Raw genomic sequence first — 15,575 nt, forward strand, 5'->3', positions numbered from 1 at the left:
TTTGCATATCCGCAAGGACGGAATTGCAAAGCTGCTTATGTGCAGCTTTGCAATTCCAACCTCTGCTGAATCAGCCCCACGGTTTGTTCCAGATACAAAGTTACTTGCGTTCTCCGCTTTGCATGTGTGTGTGTGAGTACATATAATCTGGAGATATATATATATATATATATATATATATATATACACTGCTGTGCAAAAGAAAACAGATCAGTATTACTTTATTTATTATGCTAGAGCAGTAGAGCTATTATGAACTACAAGAACCGGCATGCCTTCTGCCGCCAATCAGACTGACCTATCATTACGTTCTCTGCTTTCTCCATAAACATTCACACAACTTTATTGACAACGGACGCGGTGACAACGGAGGACAGCGGCAGACCGGAGGAGAGTTTGCCCGTACCAGGTAGCGGTAACACAGGGAATAGGATGGTGAAATAAGGGAGAGGTGTAATGTACATGACCTGGCCGTACAGTCACACGGGCCGGGAGAAGGAACGCCATGGTGCGGCCGGATTGCGTTACCATGGTAACCGGAGGCCGCAGCTGTCACCCAAATAACATTCTGTCTCTGCTCTGTTATTATAGGAACACACAGCCACTCATCCGCACTCATACAGTAGCTGTGCATGTCTCATGTACCATATGCATCATAAATATGTGTATGCTATAACTACCATTGTAGGCATTCTTTATATATGCACATCAGTCATGTAAACATGAACTTCTGTCCTCGCCCAATAAAACTGATGTGATATTTTGTTATGGAATTTCTCTTTCATGATAACTGACAACAAATTGGTTCTGAACAACAACTTCAGATGTTTGCAATTATTTAAGGGGGTACAGAAAAGGGGCCTAATAATGGGGATGGGCACCGATGGCCCTCCGGCCAACTCCAAGAACAACAAAGATACAGACCGGTAAACCTATTCCCCTTTTCTCTAGTTGGAGGCCCGTTTAGGCAGTGGACAGCAGCGGGGCAAGGCAGTAGTCTGAGGGGTTAAAAGATCATGAAAGGAAGCAGCAGCATTTCCAAGCCAGGATTCACTCCCTTAGCCTGTCACACATAAATCTATACACGGAGTGATATCTCGCGCCTGCGTGGAAGTGCGGATAAATGTCTCGTTGCTTGAGGGTATGGTACCTATATGTTACTTTGTCTAAGTCAGCTAGTGGGGAAAGCAGGGCACAACAATACATAGTATTTGGGGGGTGACAACAGTGACCTGCAGTGCAGAATCACTTTAGCAGGACAGCCACACGCCGGACTCCAATTTTAACTGTTGGGCCACCAAGGACAGTGTGCCAGGTGCAAGAAAAAGGGTGGTATGCACCGTGGGGCTGGTGCTTGGGGACCTTGGTTACAGTGCCTGCTTGGTAGGCAGAAGACGACACAGTGTTATCCAGTTTCAAAAAAAATGAGTGTAGACTTGTCCACTGCTTTCTTGTCCTGCGATCATTTAATTGTGAAAGTAAAGCTGTGACTATTGTGTGCCCAATACAAGTCATTCATTGTTAGTGCGCATTATCAAGTCGTCGGTTGATAGGTGTATGCCTCATGTGACAATATAAAACGTTTCTGAGATGGCTTTAAAGAAGGGATGGGGAACCTCAGGCCCGGGGGCCGTATAAGGCCCGTGGAGTCATTTGGTCTGGTCCTCTGAGCTTTTTCCTGCTAGCCTCATCTGGCTAGCACTGTGCTTAGAATGGCACCCTGCAGCCAGAATCTATGCAGCAGTGCTGCCTGGAGTGTCCTTAGGATGCTTCATACTGTCACACTGCTGCCCTTAGAGCTCCCGGAGCATTCTCAGGATGCTCTGGGCATTGCTGTAATCACTGGCGATTGTGGCCCCGTGTGACGTCACAGAGATGGGGTGTGGCCTGCACTGGCCCCGCAAATAATGTTTTATATATCAAAATGGCCCTTGGCAGAAAAAAGGTTCCCCACCCCTGCTTTAAAGGCAGTGATCTTTATGGTCCCAGGCATCATACATCTACTTGTCAGGTACTTAAGGGAGGTAGTTGCATGCCACCAGAGAGAGATCCCATATACAATGCTGCCTATTGGAGGACAAAACTGTGCATTGCTGATACAATAGGCAAATAGAATGGGATCGGTATGAAATACCACCAGATGTTAGCCCGGCGGATGTTATACCAATGCTGGAAAGCAGAATAGAATAGAATGTGTAGAATACAGACTGTTATAGCTGCTGGCAGTGTGCTGTAAATGTAAAACAAAAGGATCCTAAATTGGCCACAGATCTGACCGGCCACATCTGCATGTTGGTTATATCTATTGAAGGGCACTCGGAGCATAAAATGGTTGATGTCGGAGTTAATGTGTGTGAAAATGACACACCCCGTTTTTAAGTGAGAAAATGATGTCAGCATATTGCTGCTGATTAATTACTTCTGTCCATATGGCTGAATGGGCCGCTGTGTTGTGCTAGTACAGACGTTTTCTCAAGTAGCTAGAGGAACTCCTTTATTCAGTCCATTCTGTTTATTGGATGTGCCAAAGTAGATGTAAAAAAGGGGATGCGGTCAGAATACCGACCATCGGGATGCTGGTGCTTACAATGCCATCACCGGGGTCCCAACACCTGTCAGAATCCTGTCACCGGCATACCGTCGGTAAGTATTGGGGTTAGGGTCAGGCACTAGGGTGATGGTTAGGCTGTGGGGGGAATTAGGTTTAGGCTGCAGGGAGGGAAGGTAAGGTTTAGACTGCGGGCTGGTGAGGGTTAGGCTGTGGGGGGGGGGTCAGGTTTAGGCTGCAGGGAGGGAGGGTAAGGTTTAGGCTCCGGGAGGGTAAGGTTTAGGCTGCGGGAGGGGGAGGGTTAGGATACTGACCAACAGGTGTCTGTATCCTAACCCAGTCAGGATGCCGGCGTTGGGATTGTGACCCTCGGGATCCCGAGCCCAACCCCTAAATAAGTTCTTCAATTGTTTCCTTTAAACATGAAAACTATCTAAGTAGTTCCTGATGAGCAGCTTACTCTTGGACTCCCAACATAGTTGGCCTGTTTCCCACATGCCTCCCACTTTTGGAATGAAGTGGGCGGCCAAGGGGCTGGATGCCGTATTTTGCACTGAATTGCATCACCGTGGCTCCCCTGAGGTACATCGCTGCAAATAACGAAATTTGAACAACGGAAGACGGAGCCACAGTAACACGTCTGTGTCATCCCTCTGCACAATGGACATGGATGCCCACTCTGGGGGACTCTGCCAGGTGGTGCCAGTTCAAAGTCGGCAAACATGGTGTAACATGGGGTAATAAAAGCTGGAATCTGGAGGATATGGGAAGCCAGCGTAAAAGCAGGTTTGCCACAGCATGTAGGACCTATTGAAGTGGGAATAGATGGATGAGGGAAATGCTAGATGAGGGGAGATTGCAGGAGATGATGAGAGACTGGATTAGAGTTTTGGTTTCATCCTCAATAAGAAAAGGACATATTCTAACAATACGTAGAAGGTGGAGATGAGAGGAATGGGAGAAAGGCAGAATGTGAGGGATAAATCAGAGGATGGCCTTGGTAGACTTCGGACATTGTGGCGTTGATGACAGTGGGGGAGGAGTGAGGGAAGCTGCTGCCTCCAGGAGGACGCATGACATGAGGAAAGAGTTTGGAACTACCAGAGTTGTAAGTGGTCCCACACAACTCTGTGGTAAGTGGTCCCACACAAGGGAAGCTGCTGCCTCCAGGAGGACGCATGACATGAGGAAATAGTTTGGAACTACCAGAGTTTAAGTGGTCCCACACAATTTCTATGATTTGTGAGCAATATTTATTTTCTCTATTTACAGATAATCATCATGCTTGTTCCAATATTTACTTTGAAGTTGAATCACAAAATCAACCCTCGAATGGTAGCAGTGGGTAAATACGATGGGACACACCCCTGTCTGACTGCAGGCACCCAGGCTGGAAAGGTACAAGGAACTAACTGAGAGACCTCCTGTGCCTTCAGGTTTATTATAGAATGCCGTTATCATCTTCCACCTCTTATCTAGACATACGAGGGCTGATTGAATAGTAATGAGACTGCCTCTGTTTTTCTGTCCCATAGGTAGACGTGGCAACGCTATGCTGGTTATTGTGAAGCTCATACATCGATGTGTCTGAACCTGCGGTTGGTCTGCCGTTTTCTTTTTTTGGCCACAGCGACTGGAAGATCTTCGTACGTTTCGTCATGGCGGATGAGGAAGACGTGTCTGAGATTACGTCAGAGATGTGTGATTTAATTTTGTGTTAAATTTAGAAAAAGCGGAATTGTTTTCATACACTGGACTTTTGTCTGGATTCCCGGATCATAATGAGGAATCCATGATTCGTCACACGTCACAATCGATCACCACAATTATCTCAGCGCCTGGGTCACACCTGAGAGCAGAAACACTGCTGCCGTTAAAAACAAGGAGAAATTGCAAAGCTACATTAAACAAGAAAAACAAAACTTAACTGCATTGGTATACATTTATTTCTCAGAAAACCAGCGCAGTTAAGTATTTGTTTTTCATGTCACAGCTAGCTTGAAAAAGTCCCAGGACCGGGACGAAACGCGCTGCTGCCCATGTCCCATTGCTACTTCTGTTGTCACCGGTACCTGTTAAACATCATTTCATCCACCACCTGTTGTCCTTCTTTAGTGCGGGAATTCCTGTTAAGCCGCGGCCGCACTTACCTTTTTACGCCTGCATTGCCTCCAGCACCTTTTCAGGCTCCTTACACCTGAGTGGTGAGCGATATACCGAGATCTCCACACTGGTCGCCAACTATTAACAGTTCCATCCAATCGACCAAGTGCCGTGGCGGCTGACGGGGTGTTCACATAATTTTTCATTCATATATTATTATCATCATCATTTTCCATTCATTCCACATCCATTGATTTTTATGTTTTGCATTATCTTGTATGTTTTATTTAATTGCCCTTATATCTCAGTATTCATTTGTCTACAATAGACCTCAATAATTTCTGTGTTTAATTTCTAGTCTTTGGCTATTCCTAACACATTTTGAGTGTATTTTATGTCTGGTTATTAAATTTACTTTTATATTATTTCTGTATATTAGCGCGGTATTTATTTCCAATTTTTGTTTCTTGTGGGTTTGCAATTATTCCCCTTTTCTGCTATTACCGCTGTAGCTACAGTTATTTTAACAGTGTGTTTTTAAGCGCTTGGGTATTTTTTGCTTTTCATGTCACAATCAATGTCAGGGTCTCCTCTCTGACATTCGAACGGTGTTTTTGCATGATTCAACTCGTCGTCGCATCTGCTCTTCTGGGCACCCACCTGGCATACACGTGATGCATTTTCAGTTCCTTCATCACAATAAGCTGAACCCGTTTGAATGAGATGCCAAGTGAAGCCGAAAGTTTGCGTAAAGTTACCCTTCTGTCATTTTGCAACATCTCTGCAGCTTTGGCAATGTTGACATCTGTAACAGTGATGGATGGTCTCCCAGAACGCGCTTCGACAGTCACTTGCGTATTTCCTTCCTTGAAGTGATTCCATCACTGACATACTGCAGTACGGCTAATTGTTTCTCCACCGTATACTTGCCGTAACATTTCATGAGTTTCATTTCCACTTTTTCCATGTTTAACTCAAAATTCAATCACACATCTCTGACGTAATCTCACAGACACCTCTTCCTCATCGGCCATGACGAAACGTACGAAGATCTTCCAGTCGCTGTGACCAAACAAAGAAGACTACGGCAGTCCAACCGCAGGTTCAGACACATCGATATATGAGCTTCACATTAACCAGCATAGCGTTGCCATGTCTTCCTATGGGACAAAGAACAGAGGCAGTCTCATTACTTTTCAGTCAGCCCACGTATATCTTGTATCTCTGTAGTAAATGCATGAGTAGTATCTGAGGCCTAATATTATCAAACCGTGACCATAAATGCATATGTGTATATCAGTCTTACTGGAAAGTCTTATACGTAAAGTGAACCCATATATATAGTGGAGGCAGCCATTTTGTGGGCTGAACCTATTAGTTGACAAGGAGTTAGTGACATAAATGAGGCTATACCCGTCACAAGGAACCAATGAAAACATTGTGTCCACCGGCCCTCATGCTTGATGAACATTACTAGTTCCTTTTCAGTTGATAGGCTCCATTGTCATGGATATGGGTTTCACACACACATGGCTTCCTCCAATCTGTAGAAGTGAACTTTGCATTTTAGCAAATAAGATAAATGGTTTTAAATTAATTTTAATGTGTTCCATTTTCTATAATGTAACTTTTTTTTTTTTAAATTTTTTATTTTTCCTAGGTTTTTATACATAACCCCCATGCTCGCAGCCAGCGAGCTTCTGCTAACCGCTTAATGCAGAGTAGTCAGGACACGGATATTTCTCTATTGAACATTAACCAGAGTGTCAGCTGCCTAACTGCCGGAGTGCTGGATCCTTCCCTGGGCTGTGACTCTCTCATAGTGGGAACACAAACCAATCTCCTGGCCTATGACGTTCACAACAACTCTGATCTGTTCTATAAAGAGGTGATTGATAACAACTGATTTAAATGGCAGCCATTGACTGGATGTTGACCGTTCTGGACCCTTTGCCTCTCGTTACGCCACCCCAACATCTACTGTTTAATGTCATTATATTTACGGTCTGGCCGGCAACTGTATATCAGGGATAGAAAAATACTTTTGTCCCTTTATCATCTACTGATCACATTCCAGTAAATCAATAAGAGGAGGACGTGGGCTTCATCTAGTGATATCTGGGACTCCCTGTTAGATGGATCTCATTTCTGGGACATGGGGAATTCTCTAGTGTAGACGGAAGCATAACTAACTGGCTCTATCTAACTGTTGCAGCTGATGTAGTTCCATAGCATCAACCCCTGACATACTGGGCATTCATTAAGCAAGTAACTAGTCCTTTGTGCAAAGGAAGAGGCTGATGCAGCCCACTAGCACGGCTGGTTGTACCAATGTTGGCTTCCAAATAGCTTATCCCAGTTTATGTTGTTTTTACTTGTTTTTGTAATTGTTATTAATTATGCAAGACAATAATGGCACTAATCCTATCCTTTAACATTAACCTGATGAACTATGCTATAATTTGTACATGTCCCAACCTTGTCTGCCATTAAATCATTTACTGTGGAGTTTAGTACACGGCCAATACGAAGCATCCACTTACCATCGGTGAAAAGAAATTCCGGTGATGCTGCAATCAGCAATCGGGGAGTCAGCACACATGTTTCTCAGTGGTAAACGGCTTAAGCTAAGTACACATTATACGATCTAACATCCGATACATAATTTCAACGTGGATTGGAACGATACATTGTACACATCATATAGTGTGTATACCCAATCCATCGTTCGCTGCCATCGTTCATTGAATCGTCCCTTCTGTTGTACAGCTCATTAGATGAAACGATTCCACGGCTGACGAGGTGTTGTATGCCGGATTGTGTAGTGTGTACGGTGATTGGATGTATCGTTACATTGCATCGCTGGGTCACACCTTTGTTTAGGTGTGTACCCAGCTTTAGAGTTACATGGGAGACCTCCATCAGATCTCATTTGCAGAACAGCATTAACCCATATAGTGTAGCCTGGAATTATTAGAAGCAGACATGGTTACATTGGCTCTGTTAGGTATAGCAGTATGGAATACTGGGGAGGATGTATTATAGCTGCACGGATCGTGCCACCATAACTCTTCCTGCTTTGCCTCCTTACCGAGGCGAACCAGGAAGCACTACCAATGAGATGTATGAGTGGGGCAGTGAAAAGTCCCCCTTCGGCGATCCCCACCTGAACACAGCACATCAGCCTAGTGCTAATAGGCTGTGTCTCAGCCGCTGAAGCAGGGACAGTGCTGTCCCTGCTCTGTTGATAAGGCAAAGACAGCAGCAGCTGTCAAAACGGTCAGTACCACTGTCCGTTCATACATTGCCCTGCGCAACGGCGCGCCATCTTGTAGATAGCATCCCCGATAATGACTGGGGCGCATAGCGCCCCTGTCATCTAACACCGGACCCCTCAATAATACATGGGTGAGAAGTGGTATCAGCTGATATCGCTTCTTCCTCATATCGCCCCTTCATACATCTCCCCCACTGGTCTGTGTTTCACTGGGGTCTCTGCGACCGCACAAATGTAAACATGAACATACTTTTAAAAAAATATGCATTATCTTGTTTCTGGACTATATAGCTATATCAAATGTTAAATAAGGTTCACATATATAGGAATATAAGACAGATTCTATTTCCATTGTAACCTATACATGGCAACTTTTGGTGTGGCCATTGTGGGTGTAAAACACTGCCTACCCAACAAGAGATTATGTAAGAGGCCAATTTGATAGCTCTGATACTCTACAGGCTGTGTCTCACCATCAGCTTCCGAAGCTTCATTATTACAGTGTTGTTATTGCTGCTAGAATAGTGCAGCTCTTTTAATCTCAGTTTGTCATAGCGCTTAAAATGCTCTGTGTGCTAGATTGTGCTCAGAACATGTAAAACACCTGCTTGAATGATAAAAGCATTATGTGGCATCCTTTCCAATTTGGAGCAATTGCTGTACATGCTGCGTAACCCCCCCCAAGGCTGATTGTTTGCCTTGGTTTCATTATGGCTTCCTCTTATGCCTGATTGGACAGAGCTGTGAAATGTAATGTGAAGTATATACAATAAAAGAAATGACAATATCATTCTAATAACAATTACTTCTCTATTTAATATTATTTAGATTGTAGACGGAGCCAATGCAGTGGTTCTTGGGACGTTAGGAGATATCACTTGTCCCCTTGCGATTGTTGGTGGAAACTGTGCCTTGCAAGGATTCGACTGTAAGGGGAACGACATGTTTTGGACGGTAAGATAACAGCATCACACGTTATTGTGACATGGTAGGCTATTATAGTTTTTACCTGCTGAAAATTGCAAAATACAGGACACATTTACACCACATCATATCATCATTATTGACCATAGGTGACAATTATGTGGATACAAAATGTGGCTGGAGTAGGGAAGTTTCAGAAGGTGGAACTCTTGTTGCTCTAAACCAGGACCTCTGGCAGTGCGAATATTCTGCCCATAATTGGACTTCACTTACAAAACTATCCAAAGATGCCTTAATAGTGCATAGGTGCATCTTAATGTGGACACCAACTGTCTGTTCTGGGGTAGTGTCTCTGCAAAACTCAAAGTGTGTCTCAGTTTGCAGGTAGTGTAAACATCATCTCCAAACCCAATCACCTACCGTGCTAGAACCATGCCTTATATTAAACACAACTTTCTACTTCAGGGTCCATAGGGTATCCACAGGATACCTTGGGGTATAGGTGTGACGTCAGTCGCAGGGCACCAAAGAGTTAAGCTTTCAGCCTCCCAGGATGCACTAGGTCCCCCTCCTATACCCCGCCCCCGGGCCAAGGCACCTCAGTTTAGTTTGGTGCCCGGCCGGCGTCGGGTGCACCTGTCGGAGTGGGGGCTAGAAGAGCCCCTGAAGCTTTCTTCAGTGCAGCTGTGGCTGCACATCTGGATGTACAGCATGGACAGTCAGTCCTGACGTCCATGTTGTCTTCCCTACACCCCCGCCGGTACCGATCCGGGGATGCTGGTGAGCATCTGGGGTCACAGCTAGCGGTGACCCCAGATGTTCCGGACCATGGCCGGATCCAAGGGGGACAAAGGTAAGCAGCGGGGTCCCGCGGTGGGTCCCCGCTGGTCACATGGTCCTAAGTCCCCAGGCAGGGGGCTCCCTGGGGACTGGCTGCAGCGTGGAGCCAGGTACTGACCCTGCGCTTTCCACTACCCCCTGGGACAGCGGACCGCAGCAGAGCGGTAGCGCTGCGGCGTCCCAGGGGTTAAATGCATGCCAGGGGAGCGCGCCTTCCCTGTCTCACAGCCGGCGCCTCCCCCGCTGCACACAGCCCTCTCTGCACTGTGCTGACTGGTCCTGTGTCAGCGCTCCTCCCCCAGGCCAGCTTCTCTCTGCTCCTCGGCGGCCATCTTCTCTGCAACGCATGGTGAACGCTGCTGGAAGCCTGGAAGGAAGCATCGTGGTCTGGGTCCCCCCGCATACCTCTCCTCCGCTGTGGCTCAGGTCTGTGTATGCAGCGCTGTGTCCTACCAGGCCCTGTGTCTGTGTAGTTGAGTGATCAGCGCTGTTAGTGCAGGAATTGTTATTTCTCTGCATTGTATGTGACTGTGCTAGCGCTGCTGCCTGTAACTTTATCTTCTCAAAACTGTCAGCTTTATTACTGTCCCTGTTCTTTCTGCTAAAGCCCTTGCAGTGCGGTGCTGCAGGGTGGTCTCTCGCCTATTTAATACGTAATTGGTGAGAGAGGTCACATACGTGGTGCCATCATGTCTGAAAGTGATTTTCCCCTCCGGCTACAGTGTACCACGTGCACAGTACCGTTAGCGGAGGGGGAGGGTAGCGCGGAGGGCCTTTGCCGGCAGTGTTTGTCCATGGCGCGGCCTATTACGGTTACAGCACCGGTACAGGAGCCGCCCTGGGCTTGTTTCGCTCAGGCGTTAACAGCTTTAGTGGGCCAGTTAGCTCCGCAGCCCGCGTTTACTCCGATGGGTTTGTCCCAGCAGTCTGTGGTGTCGTCACCCATGCAGGGGTTCCCACGACAATTGGTGGTACCCCACAGTCTCCCTATTTCCCCGCTCCCGGGTTCTCAGGAGCCAGCGTGGGTTAACTCCCTGACGAGTTCTGTACAGCACTTGTCGGATGTGTTGCAAGGGGAGTCTGTGATGCGGCCTCATAAAAGGCCGGTGGCGTCTCTGTCCGCTCCTTATGACGAAGGGACGTCTGATGATGGGGAGATTCTGGATCCTTACGATCAGGAACCTCTCCATACTAAGGACGCTGATGCGAAGTCCAAAGTATATATTCCTGGACTTATTCGGGCGGTCCGCACAGCCTTGATGATTGAGGACGAAGTTCCCCCAGCGGCTAAATCTAAGTATGCCTTTTTCAAAGATGTGAAGGGCGATGCCACAGTCTTTCCTCTTTCGGGTCAGTTGGTGGACCATTTAGAGGAGGCGTGGAAACAACCTGGCAAAAGATACCAGCCACAGAGACGCCTGGCGGTGGCTTATCCGTTCGCGGATAATTATTTTGCTAAGTGGGAATCCCCTCCACAGGTGGATTTTCACGTGACCCGTCTTGTCCGTAGTGCCACATTGCCGATGCCATCCATGTCCTCCCTTAAGGATGCTACGGACCGCAAGGTAGAAATCTGCCTGAAGTCCGCTTATTCCCTTGCAGGGGGGGCAGCACGGCCGGCTATGGCCATTTGCTGGGTTGCCAGAGCGATGGAGCGCTGGGCGGATTCATTAGAGGCTTCTTTTGAATCCGACTGTCCAGCCGAACAGGCGGAGTTGATTGGCAATCTCCGTGATTTGGCCACCTACATCAACGAGGCGGCTCTAGACATTAGTACTCTGGTGTCTAGAATTTCTTCAGCAGCGGTAGCTGCTCGTCGCACCTTGTGGCTGCGATCCTGGAAGGCGGACGCAGATTCGAAGAAAGGTCTGGAAGCGTTGCCGTTTACCGGAGAAGTTCTCTTCGGTCCGGATCTGGATAAGATTGTGGCCACGCTGGCGGCAGCCAAATCTGCTTGTCTCCCGTCGGCCGCTGCTCCTTCTGGTTCTGGACCATCGTCCTTTCGGTCATCTAAGGCCCAGGGCAGGCCCAAACCACAGTCGTTTCCTCGACAGGCTGGCCCTAAGAAATCGGTCAAGCCCCGGAAACAGGCATGGAGTACCAGACGTCCGGCCCCCAAGCCAGATGAGAAGCCTGCGGCCTGACGGTCCGGGCCTCCCTTTGGGGGATCCCAGGGTGGGAGGCCGCCTGCTGCAGTTCTCCCGGTGTTGGTCGTTCACTACGACAGACACTTGGGTTCTGGAGGTGGTCTCCCACGGGTACGCCCTCTCCTTCCAGCACAGACCCCCGGCTCGATTCTTCACCACGGGTCTACCATCAGACCGGAACAAGGCTACGGAGCTGCGGAAGGTATTGCACACTATGCTCCAGGCTGGAGTTATAGTGCCTGTTCCATTCTCCCAGAGGGGCCAGGGTTTCTATTCAAATATATTTTTGGTACAGAAACCCAATGGGTCATATCGTCCGATTCTCAACCTCAAAGCACTCAACAAGTCTTTGCGGGTCCCGAAGTTTCGGATGGAGACCCTACGGTCCATCATTCTGGCGCTGGAACCTGGGGACTACATGGTGTCATTGGACATACAGGACGCTTACCTGCATGTCCCTATTCTTTTGCGCCATCAAGAGTTCCTTCGGTTTGCAATCTGCAGCGACCACTTCCAGTTTCGGGCGTTACCTTTTGGCCTGGCGACAGCACCACGTGTTTTCACCAAGGTGATGGCGGTCATGGCGGCTTCTTTGCGGCTGCAAGGAGTCCGCATGTTGCCGTACTTGGACGACCTGTTATTGGTGGCAGGATCTCCAGAGCTCCTGTTACACCACTTGGACCTGACCATTGCACTGCTGCAACGGCACGGCTGGCTAATCAACTGGCTGAAGTCCACTCTAATCCCGTCTCGGAGGATTCTGCATCTTGGAGCCTTATTGGACTTGGGACAGCAAAGGATCTTCGTGACGGAGGACAAGATCTCTGCTTTACAGTCAAGGGTGCGCAGTTGTCTGCACAGCCGCCGGGTGTCCTTACACTCGGCGATGAGGTTACTGGGCTCCATGGTGTCGGTGTTCGACATGGTGGAATACGCCCAGTTTCACTCCAGACCTCTGCAGCACCTGATCCTGTCCAAGTGGAACGGGCTGCCTCAGTCTCTGAAGTCCCAGACGATAGTGCTCACCCCGGAGGTTCGCCTGTCCCTTGCGTGGTGGTTAAAGACGACCCACCTCAACAAGGGACGTCCGTTCTGGGTTCCAAATTGGGTCCTGTTGACAACGAACGCCAGTCTTCGGGGCTGGGGAGCAGTTTCGGGTCCACACTTGTTCCAGGGCAGGTGGACGCCGACAGAAGCGGAGCTTCCAATAAATATCTTGGAACTCCGTGCGGTCTTCAATGCTCTCCTGCAGGCACAGCGGTTTCTCCAGGGTCACCCGGTGCAGGTCCAGTCGGACAACGCTACCACCGTGGCCTACATAAACAGGCAAGGAGGAACTCGCAGTCGGGCGGCTCTCGTAGAGGTCTCTCGGATCCTGGTTTGGGCGGAGCGCAATCTTCCGGCCATATCAGCGGTCTTCATCCCGGGAGTGCTAAATTGGGAGGCGGACTTTCTAAGTCGCCAGGACGTTCATCCAGGGGAATGGTCCCTGCACCCGGACGTTTTTCAACTACTGGTGGACAGGTGGGGTCTTCCAGAAATCGACCTCATGGCGTCCCGGCACAACAACAAGTTGCCGGTGTACGGGTCTCGCACAAGAGACGAAGGGGCGTCTCTGGTGGATGCTCTGTCCGTCCGGTGGACGTTCCGGTTCGCATACCTGTTCCCTCCGGTCTCCCTTCTTCCACGGGTAATCCGGAAATTCAAACAGGAAGGAGGGACGCTCCTGTTGATAGCTCCCGCGTGGCCCAGACGGCACTGGTTCTCAGACCTTCAGGGTCTGTCCGTGGACAGTCCTCTGCGGTTGCCGCTACGACCGGACCTTCTGTCTCAGGGTCCTTGCCTTCACCCGGACCTGACTCGGCTGTCTTTGACGGCGTGGCTGTTGAGACGGCCATGCTGAGGTCCCGGGGGTTTTCCAGCTCTGTGGTGCGTACCATGTTACGAGCTCGGAAACCGTCTTCCGCGAGGATATACCATCGTGTGTGGCATACGTTTTTCCAGTGGTGTCGACCGAGAGGTTATGCACCGCGGGAGTTTCGTCTGTCTCGGATTCTCGTCTTCCTGCAAGCGGGACTAGATCAGGGGCTTCGCCTTGCTTCTTTGAAGGTACAGGTTTCGGCCCTATCTGTCTGGATTCACCGTAGGATTGCTACAATCCCGGATGTGCGCACCTTTATGCAAGGTGTTCTCCGTATTCAGCCGCCCTTTGTTCCACCTGTGGCGCCTTGGGATTTGGCTGTGGTCCTGAGGGCTCTCCAAGGACCGCCGTTTGAACCACTGGGCTCAGTGGATATTAAATGGCTAACAGCTAAGACTGTTTTTCCTTCTGGCCATTGCTTCGGCCAGACGTGTTTCTGAGTTAGGGGCTCTTTCTTGTAGACCCCCTTTCTTGGTTTTTCATGGGAACAGGGCAGTGCTCCGCACTCGGCCCGAGTTTCTTCCCAAAGTTGTTTCCCAGTTTCATGTTAACGAGGAAATAGTTGTTCCGGCCTTTAACTCACCGGGTCTTTCCGTGGGTGAGGCCTCTTTGGATGTTGTGCGGGCCTTAAGGACTTATGTTGACCGCACTTCTTCGTTTAGGAAGTCGGACGCTTTGTTTGTCCTCTATGGCTTCCGTAAAAAGGGTTGGCCTGCTTCAAAGCAAACTTTGGCAGCCTGGATCCGTATGGCTATTTCTGAAGCTTATCTTCATGAAGGCCTACCAGTCCCTCCTTCTCTGAAGGCTCATTCCACTAGGTCTGTGGGTCCTTCGTGGGCAGCTCGACGTGGTGCCTTGGCAGTTCAGATCTGCAAGGCTGCTACGTGGTCTTCTGTCCATACCTTCGTGAGGTATTACAGGTTTGACACCTTCGCCTCTCAGGATGCTTCCTTCGGGCGGCGGATTCTCCTTTCTGCACAGGAGCGTCCCCACCCTTAAAGGATACTGCTTTGGGACATCCCCAAGGTATCCTGTGGATACCCTATGGACCCTGAAGTAGAAAATATGAGATATGGTAAGAACTTACCCTTGTTATCTCTATTTCTACGAAGTCCATAGGGTTCCACAGGACTCCCGCCCTGTCGCACCTGTGCTGCAGATGGGCTTTGCTCTGGTCACCGGTTTTCCGTCTCCCTCTGGTGAGAATGTGATTCTTGTATGTGTCCAGATCTTTGTTCTCTCTCTTCCTTCTCCTCCTCCGGCCTATGGCTTGGTAACTAACTGAGGTGCCTTGGCCCGGGGGCGGGGTATAGGAGGGGGACCTAGTGCATCCTGGGAGGCTGAAAGCTTAACTCTTTGGTGCCCTGCGACTGACGTCACACCTATACCCCAAGGTATCCTGTGGAACCCTATGGACTTCGTAGAAATAGAGATAACAAGGGTAAGTTCTTACCATATCTCATATTTTTCCAATTGTTGCCTAATGTATTGCTCGATTAAGCCTCATTTATGGTTTAAATGAATTATGATAGTGATAGATGACATTTTAACTATCTTTATTCATGTTATCCATGTATCAATTTGGAGCATTGTAACTTTATTTTTACATTGGGTAAATGTGCTGCTATGCAAAATACAAGTTGAACATGCAAAATGCTTCCCAGTAAATATAGGACGGGAAACGATATCTGCCAACTCAAAGATGGTGCAAAGCGGAACTGTGTGTTCCAGCTGGAATGTAGGTGGTACATTACCTCCTATATTTCTCATTCAGTGAATGTGGACACTGGATAATTGTAAGATAGAGCCTCCAGT

General features: G+C 48.6%; 1 protein-coding gene across 2 annotated transcripts in view; it reads left to right on the forward strand.

Annotated features, from left to right (window-relative positions):
• The first annotated feature begins 335 nt into the window (after positions 1-335).
• The window catches only part of BBS2 (Bardet-Biedl syndrome 2), a 48,181-nt gene continuing 32,941 nt past the window's right edge, over positions 336-15,575 (forward strand). The window contains exons 1-4 of one of the 2 annotated variants that reach the window (XM_088471978.1): positions 336-409; positions 3,821-3,946; positions 6,312-6,539; positions 8,757-8,882. In XM_088471978.1, the coding sequence (XP_088328104.1) occupies positions 3,830-3,946; positions 6,312-6,539; positions 8,757-8,882 (471 nt within the window). In that variant the 5' untranslated portion in view covers positions 336-409; positions 3,821-3,829. Of the gene's footprint in view, positions 410-486; positions 533-3,820; positions 3,947-6,311; positions 6,540-8,756; positions 8,883-15,575 lie in introns of those variants that run through there. The other variant, XM_088471977.1, reaches the window with a different exon arrangement.

Source organism: Taudactylus pleione, unplaced genomic scaffold (assembly GCF_031769625.1).
Source record: "Taudactylus pleione unplaced genomic scaffold, aTauple2 ptg000117l, whole genome shotgun sequence".
Classification (NCBI taxonomy): Eukaryota; Metazoa; Chordata; class Amphibia; order Anura; family Myobatrachidae; genus Taudactylus; species Taudactylus pleione.